This window comes from Tupaia chinensis, unplaced genomic scaffold (genome assembly GCF_000334495.1).
Source record: "Tupaia chinensis unplaced genomic scaffold, TupChi_1.0 Scaffold000247_1, whole genome shotgun sequence".
NCBI lineage: Eukaryota > Metazoa > Chordata > Mammalia > Scandentia > Tupaiidae > Tupaia > Tupaia belangeri.
In genome coordinates this window covers 3416256-3424707 of record NW_006159725.1, presented here as the reverse complement: position 1 = coordinate 3424707, position 8452 = coordinate 3416256, and the positions used below count along the sequence as shown (strand labels likewise).

At 47.3% G+C, this 8452-nt stretch overlaps 1 protein-coding gene and 1 non-coding gene across 2 annotated transcripts; both read left to right on the top strand.

Moving 5' to 3' along the window:
• Positions 1 to 280: 280 nt before the first annotated feature.
• HSPA8 (heat shock protein family A (Hsp70) member 8) lies at positions 281 to 4355 on the top strand. The gene is made up of 8 exons (XM_006148808.3): positions 281 to 514; positions 977 to 1182; positions 1668 to 1820; positions 1916 to 2471; positions 2680 to 2882; positions 3106 to 3304; positions 3433 to 3665; positions 3919 to 4355. The coding sequence occupies exons 1-8, from the start codon at positions 310 to 312 to the stop codon at positions 4114 to 4116; spliced, it is 1953 nt and encodes a 650-aa protein (XP_006148870.1). The 5' UTR covers positions 281 to 309; the 3' UTR covers positions 4117 to 4355.
• LOC114007857 (small nucleolar RNA SNORD14) lies at positions 2934 to 3019 on the top strand. The gene has a single exon (XR_003549442.1). It is a non-coding gene; the product is annotated as a small nucleolar RNA SNORD14 (small nucleolar RNA).
• Positions 4356 to 8452: the final 4097 nt, after the last annotated feature.

Below are 8452 nucleotides of genomic sequence, written 5' to 3'. Positions count from 1 at the left end.
GGAAACGACCCGCGTCGGCGCCGGCCCCACGGCCCTGGGAAGGGCCCCGGGCTCGGGTCCGGGTTGAGGCCACGTGCTCACCTCCGTCGCGGGTCCCCAGGGCAATGCGTCCCTACCGCTGGGGTCGGTCTTTGCGGCGCCGGTTGGCACGGCGACTTCACTGCAGCGCTGCTCCTGGCCCTGCCTGGCTGCTTCAGACGGAAGGCAGGCTTATGTCGCGGGTGTGCGCTTCCTGGTTATAAAGGGAAGCTGGAAACTTAAGCGTTTGGCTTTCCCAGTCACGGGCTCGATATTTTCTTCGTAGCAACCATGTCTAAGGGACCTGCAGTTGGCATTGATCTTGGCACCACCTACTCCTGCGTGGGTGTCTTCCAGCACGGAAAAGTAGAGATAATTGCCAATGATCAGGGAAACAGAACCACTCCAAGCTATGTCGCCTTTACTGACACCGAACGACTGATCGGTGATGCTGCAAAAAATCAGGTTGCAATGAACCCCACCAACACAGTTTTTGGTGAGTCATTAATTTTAAACAATTATCACATGAACTTAAGGGTAATGGAAAACAAGAATGCCAAGGAACTGTTAAATTTGTCAAATGTGGAACTAAAAGTCCTAAACGATAGAGAAATCCCCGCTACTGGGACTCCTTTATTTTCAGATACGTAGTTCTGAAGGTTAAGGCATTAGTTTTGTCAAGCTACACAAAGTGTAGATAGAGTGGGCTGTATAAACAGTCTACTTAAAGAATTAGTGTTATTTTAAATTTGACCAGAGAAGCAAAGAGAAAAAGCAAGCCACCAGGTCCAGGACCTGAATTGTGGACCATGTGGGAGTTCAATGCCTTAATATCACGCCACCTGCTGGCCTCAGGGTTGTATTGTGTATTCAATCAGTCAGGCTCTTGGGCTTTACTGGGGAGAATGTTACAAGATTCTAAGGCATTTGTAATTGACTGCATTGATACTGTTCACAGATGCCAAGCGTCTGATTGGACGCAGGTTTGATGATGCTGTTGTCCAGTCTGACATGAAGCACTGGCCCTTCATGGTGGTGAATGATGCAGGCAGGCCCAAGGTGCAGGTGGAATACAAAGGAGAGACCAAAAGTTTCTACCCAGAAGAGGTGTCATCTATGGTTCTAACAAAGATGAAGGAAATTGCAGAAGCTTACCTTGGGAAGGTGAGTAGTGTCCAGAACTAGGCGTGAGGCCTTAGGCTGCCAGTGCTAGGTGACGTTCTTTATGGGAATTACTGTTTTTAGATTTTTACTGTAGGGCCTGTGCACTTGCTGGAGAGAAAAATCACTCCTGAGAGGGGATGATGGGTGTTCCACAGTCCCTTCTCTTATTATATTAGATTCTGGGCTCACGTGCTTGGTGTGTTTAGACCTGCCAGGTCCAGGACTCAAACTGTAGTCAGCCATGTGGGAGTCCAGCCCCTTAACCACTATGCCACCTGCAGGCTCCTACCTAGTGTAGTTTTGACTACACACAGGGAGCTTACCAGCTGTAAACTGCGGGTGAGGAGTGATTTCCAAGCATTAGAAATGAACATTTGCCAAAGTTAGAATGCTGCTGGGGTTTAAGTGGAAAGTTGGGACAGGAAATGTTTTTGTTAATGAAGTGGTAGTTGGGCACTAAAGTGGCTTCTTTGTTCCGTTCCCAGACTGTTACCAATGCTGTGGTTACTGTGCCAGCTTATTTCAACGACTCTCAGCGTCAAGCTACCAAAGATGCTGGGACTATCGCTGGTCTCAATGTGCTTAGGATTATCAACGAGCCGACTGCTGCTGCCATTGCCTACGGTCTAGACAAAAAGGTATGGGTCACTGGTGATGCAATATATCTGGATTACTTCCAGGGTGTTTTGAGCTAGGAACTTATATAACACAATGCATCTATTTTCAACGGCAGGTTGGAGCTGAAAGAAACGTACTCATCTTCGACTTGGGAGGTGGCACTTTTGATGTGTCCATTCTCACTATTGAGGATGGGATTTTTGAGGTCAAATCTACAGCTGGAGATACACACTTGGGCGGAGAAGACTTCGACAATCGCATGGTCAACCATTTCATCGCCGAGTTTAAGCGCAAGCATAAGAAGGACATCAGTGAGAACAAGAGAGCTGTCCGCCGCCTTCGCACTGCTTGTGAACGGGCTAAGCGCACCCTCTCCTCCAGCACCCAGGCCAGTATTGAGATCGACTCCCTCTATGAAGGAATCGACTTCTATACCTCCATTACCCGTGCCCGATTTGAAGAGTTGAATGCAGACCTGTTCCGTGGGACCCTGGACCCTGTAGAGAAGGCCCTTCGGGATGCCAAACTAGACAAGTCACAGATCCATGACATTGTCCTGGTTGGTGGCTCTACTCGTATCCCCAAGATTCAGAAGCTGCTACAAGACTTCTTCAACGGGAAAGAACTGAATAAGAGCATCAACCCTGATGAGGCTGTTGCTTATGGTGCAGGTAAGGCTCTTAACTTAGCTTTAATCCTGTAAGCAGCCTGTGAGAGGTCCAGCTGACTCGCTATGATGAATGATTGATCAAACATTCGTAGTTTCCACCAGAAGCTTAGCTGCTGATGGCCTGACTTCCTTGGATGTCTGAGCGAGTGAGGCCTCTCAGTGAGGCACGCTGAGTTCTGTTGAGAGATTAACATTCTCTTTCTGTCTAGCTGTCCAGGCAGCCATCTTATCTGGAGACAAGTCTGAGAACGTTCAGGACCTGCTGCTCTTGGATGTCACACCTCTGTCTCTCGGCATCGAAACTGCTGGCGGGGTCATGACCGTCCTCATCAAGCGGAACACCACCATTCCCACCAAGCAGACGCAGACCTTCACCACCTACTCCGACAACCAGCCCGGGGTGCTCATCCAGGTATGGCGGCTCACCACCTTCTGCTTACTGGGCTCAGACCAGAAGTTTGTCTCGCTGTGATGACGGATTCCAAAACCATTCGTAGTTTCCACCAGAAGTCTTGGTGTTGGCAGTTCCTTCCTTGGATGTCTGAGCGATGTCTCCTGGTTGATGACTTACTGTAATTTGGAGCTACAACTACGAGTAGCCCAAAAAGCCATTGTAACTCCCCTTACTCTTCCAGGTTTATGAAGGTGAGCGTGCCATGACCAAGGATAACAACCTGCTGGGCAAGTTTGAGCTCACAGGCATACCTCCTGCACCCCGTGGTGTTCCTCAGATTGAAGTCACTTTCGATATCGATGCCAATGGCATCCTGAACGTCTCTGCTGTTGATAAGAGCACTGGGAAAGAGAACAAGATCACCATCACCAATGATAAGGGTAAGTGCTCTGAATAGAGTTGTAATCTTCCAGGACACTCGGTCAGATGTTCAGTTACTGGTAGAGGTGTGGGATTGTAAATTATGGATTACAGAGACTCAAGCCTTGGCCTGTCTTTTCCTTCACAGGTCGTCTGAGTAAGGAGGACATCGAGCGCATGGTCCAGGAGGCTGAGAAGTACAAGGCTGAGGATGAGAAGCAGAGGGACAAGGTGTCCTCCAAGAACTCCCTGGAGTCCTACGCTTTCAACATGAAAGCCACGGTGGAGGACGAGAAACTCCAAGGAAAGATCAACGATGAGGACAAGCAGAAGATTCTTGACAAGTGCAATGAAATCATCAACTGGCTCGACAAGAACCAGGTGAGTGCTTGTCTGTGGGGGTGGGGAGGAGTGCAGGACTCAGTCACAATGATGAGTGATCCACAACATTCGCGGTTTCCACCAGAATCCCAGGTGTTGGCAGCTACCTTCCTTGGATGTCTGAGTGACCTGAGAGAACCTAAGATCTTGTTTGCAACAGGCTTTGGTGTTCAGTTTTTCCCAGGCCCTCAGTATCAGATGGCATCAGACTTACTAAAGAATGCTGCTCAAATAACTTTTTCTTCCATTTCAGACTGCAGAGAAAGAAGAGTTTGAGCACCAGCAGAAGGAGCTGGAGAAAGTCTGCAACCCCATCATCACCAAGCTGTACCAGAGTGCAGGGGGCATGCCAGGGGGGATGCCTGGGGGCATGCCTGGGGGCTTTCCCGGCGGGGGTGCACCTCCGTCTGGCGGCGCTTCCTCAGGACCCACCATTGAAGAAGTTGATTAAACCAACCCTGAGTGTAGATTACATAGCATTGCTCCATGCAGTAACATGTTGAAGGACCCCAATTTGTAGTGAACTCTGGCAGTCTTAAAATTTCAGCTGCTATAGTGAATTACTGGGCATTCTCAATACTTGAAAATGGAACACATGCACAGGGAAAAATAACATTGCACTTTATAAGCACTGTATCGTAAGTGGAAAATGCAATGTCTTAAATAAAACTATTTAAAATTGGCACCATACAACTGTCTGCTGTACCATTTGGGCAAGCCTTTGGTAGTGAATGGACATGAAGGTGTGTGTGGAAAGTAGAGGTGGTTTGTTCCAAGGACACCAAGTAGTATGTCCTGAAAGCAGCTGCCTGCAAAGCTGGGTGACAGGGTCCAAGAGCTCTGGAAAAGAATCTGAGTGCCTAATGTAATCACATCTGGGTTACAGCCTAGTCCATCAATGAGCATTGGAGGTAAGTGGGGAGAAGGGTCTCATTTCTCATGTTACACTTCTGGTTGGCCTTGGCAGAGGTAGGTTGCTTGGAAAGGGCTCTGAGCTGTGTTTGCAGTTTGTTTATAAATCTAATGAGCCAACTATTCTGGCTAATGATAACTGGGAAGCATGCCAGAGAAAGGGACTGAGCCTGTAGTGAAGTTTGAGTCAATTAAAATGGAAAGGTCACTTCCTCTAAGCAGGACTCCGAGGTGGTTAGGATAGACTGCTAGCTCTTCAGGTTGGAGAGCTTTTTGCTATTGGGAGCATGCTCTTGACAGGAAGAGCATGAAACCACCGCTTGGGGAATGGCCACTAAAGTCCCTGTTCCATTCTTAGGGTCTTGGGTACCCACACACAGGCCTGGCATGAACTTTGAGCCACTGGGTCCAAAACTGGGAGTCAAGCAGCGAAAGTAACAATCACAATTCCCTCACCATTTCAAGCCTCCGAATGGTGCACGTGTAAGGTTTAATTGGTCCAAGTAAGCTCAAAGAACCCAGCAGTCCCATAGGTTGTACTTGGAGATGTTGATGAAACCTTAGTATATTTCTAGTGTCTGAGAGGTCCCAAGTTGAAAAGCAATGCAATTAGAGAACCCATGAGCCATACCTGGGTGTGTATTTGAATTATTTTGTATTTGCATTTTTTTCAGTGACATGGGGTAGTTTGGTTTTCTAGACCATCCTTAAAAATAGGAAATAAGACAATTTAATTTCATAAATTGGAAGGTTGTGCTCAGTAGAGGCAAAAAGTGAGCAACCACTTGCTGTAGTCCCTCTCCCCCAAGGCAGGCCTCCCAGGAGCACAGCAGCAGGGGTCTTGGGTGAGTGCTTCTCCAGGATGGACCCAACCAAGCAGTCTGAACTTGCACATAGACAACCGCAGTTTGAGTCCTGGACCTGGTGGCTGGATTTCTCACTTACCCTCTCTCTGGTCAAACTGGGAAAGTCAAAATAACTTGTAAAAAGTTACTAGATTTACAAGTGGGGGTTAGCATTTTTGCTTATTAAAAAGCCAGTGTTAGTGGGATGAAACTTTTTCTTGCTTTTTTGGAGAGGTTTTTGCTGTAGGGTGCGTGCGCTCGCCAGACAGAAAGTGAGAAATCGCCCCCCAGGGGGGATGGCCATGCCACAATCCTTTCTCTCGGGATCTTGGGCACGCACACACGCGCCCAGCGTGAGTTTTAAGCCACCGGGTCCGGGACATGAACCGCGGTCGACTACATGGGAGTCCAGTGACAGCCATTATGCTAACTGCTGGTCCCAGTGGGATGAAACTTGAAGGTGGGTATATGATGTGACTAGTGGAGCTTGAGGATTTTTTTTTTTTAGGTTTTGCCACAGAGTACATGCACTATCTGGAGAGACAGGGAAGGTGAGAAATCTACTTCCTGGGGAAAGCCATGCTGCAGCCCTTCCTCCACTCTTAAGATTGGGGCACACATAACAATACATGCTCCCAGTGTTCAATTTTTTTTTCTTATTGAGAGATTTTTGCTGTAGGATGTGTGTTCGCCAGAGATAGCAGAAAAACCACCACCACTACCATTACCGCCCCTGCTCTGGGGGGATGGCCACACGGCAATCCCTTCTCCCCTCAGGGTTTTGGCCCAGTGTGATTTTCAAACTGTCAGGTCTAGGATTCAAATCATGGGGACTCCTGCAGTTTCACCATGCCACCTGCTGGCCCCAGAAGGTTCAGTGTAAAAGTTTGGTATTCTCCCCCCAGCACACATGGGATTTGTATGTTTAGGTTCACCATCGACTTTTTCAGTGCTCTGGGTATTTAGGGGGGACCTTCTGCAGTCCGAAGTTCAGGCTCCACCAGGGACTCTTGACTCATTTTGGGGTAGCCTGTTAATGGCCTAGTGTCTCAGGAAGGGGGGAGGTCCAGAGCTGGCTAGAGGTGTTGGAGCCTCATAAATGCTGCAGGTGGAGGGGTGCAGGGTCTGCAGAATCAAACTGGGTACTACTGTAAAACCAGTTACCTGAGCTCTGGAAGCAGAGCTACGTTGGAGAGCAGAAGACGCTCAGGACAGCAATGGCTACCATTCAGCTTAGGGGCTGGCAAGTGCGCACCCTCTTTCCCGTGTCCAACTCATTTTTTAATATAATTTGCTATAAGGCTTGCTGTGCTTTTGGGGGCAGGGGGGGAAGAGAGGAGAAGCATCCGGCATAGAGGATGGTCACACCACAAGCCACTGTTTTTCCATTGCTCGACCTATGGGATTTTCAGAGCCTGTGCATGCACACATTCTGAATTTTAAAGAATTGTTTCAAGAATTCATTTGTTACAGGCCACATGCACTCACCAGAGGGAAAGCAAGCCACCAGGTCCAGGAATCAAACTGATGTAGGATCTAGCCACTTTAACCACCACTCCACTGGCTGGCCCTCCTATGAATAATGGCTTTTTTTGGAGAAGTTTTTGCTATAGGGCATGTGTGCTCGCCGGAAAGACAAAGTAAGAAATCACCCCGTGGAGGGGTGGCCATGCCACAATTCTCCATTCTCCTCTTGGGATCTTGGGCATGCACATACATGTGCTCGACGTGAGTTTAAGCTACTGGGTCCAGGATTTTAACAGCAGTCGACTACATGGGACTATAGTGACATAGCCATTATGCCAACTGCTGGTCCTATCCCATGACAAATTTCTAAGATTCAATAATTGTTTAATTGAGCAATAAGGGAGTTATTTTTAAAAAAATAATTATTTTAACTTTACTTATTTTAATGTGACCAGAGGGGCAGAGTGAAAGAGAGAAAGGTAAAGTGAGACAGCAAGCCACCAGGTCCAGGACTTTTGCAAACCACGGTCAGCCATGTGGGAATCCAGCATCCTTAGCCACCACACTGCTTACCGGCCTGGGAACTACTTTTAAATATATTTTTTATTCTATAATGTTCACATGTTTACTTGGTAGTAACTTTTTTTTTTTAATTTATCATTTAAAAAATTTTTTTTTCAACATAGTATAAATCTTTATTCAGTAAAACTATAGGGGAAGCCTCATTGCCTAATGAGATTCAGCTCCTAAGGGTTATCATTTATTTTAATTTGAGTAGAGAAAGACAGAGAGAGGGGGAAAGTGAGAAAACAAGCCACCAGGTCCAGGACTTGAACCGTGATCAGCCATGTGGGAGTATCCAGTGCCTTAACCAACACACCACCTACTGGTCCCTACTATTAGTTTTTGCTATAGGATGTGTGTGCTCCCCAGAGAGCCAGAGAAAGAGGGAAAGTGAGAAATCACTCCCAGGGGGATGACCATGCCACAGTCTTTTCTTCTACATTCTTCTCTTGGGACTTTGGGCACACACTTACATGTGCCTGGTGTGTTTTCCAACCCACTGGGTCTGGGACTCAAACTGTGCAGTTGGCCATGTGGGATTCAGCTGTCTTAACCTCCATGCCACTTGCTGGCCCTCAACTTTTTTTTAAAGGGTCTTGCCGTGTTGTGATCCTCCTGCCTCCTGAGTCTTCAGGATTACAGGTGCACACCACTGTGTCTGGCCTTTGGGTTCAACTAGATTCTAATCAGCTGCACTAACTGACTGATCTTAGGTTGGACCAGGAGCCAAGCTTGGGCCTCCCATGTGTTCCCACCTGTTGAGCACAGAGTCATAGCAACACATGCCACTGCAGTTGGGCCATGGAATAATTTTAAAACTCATTTAAATGAATATACTTTAAGGGTCTTAATAAACCTCAGTTATATGACCTTATTTATATGGTTCTTGGCAATAATTCATTAAAAGGTCAACCTGTTAATTAACCAGCATATTTGAATTACATTGTGTAGCTTTAGGATCAGAAATAGGATCAGGATAAAAATTTCACAGAGGATGGG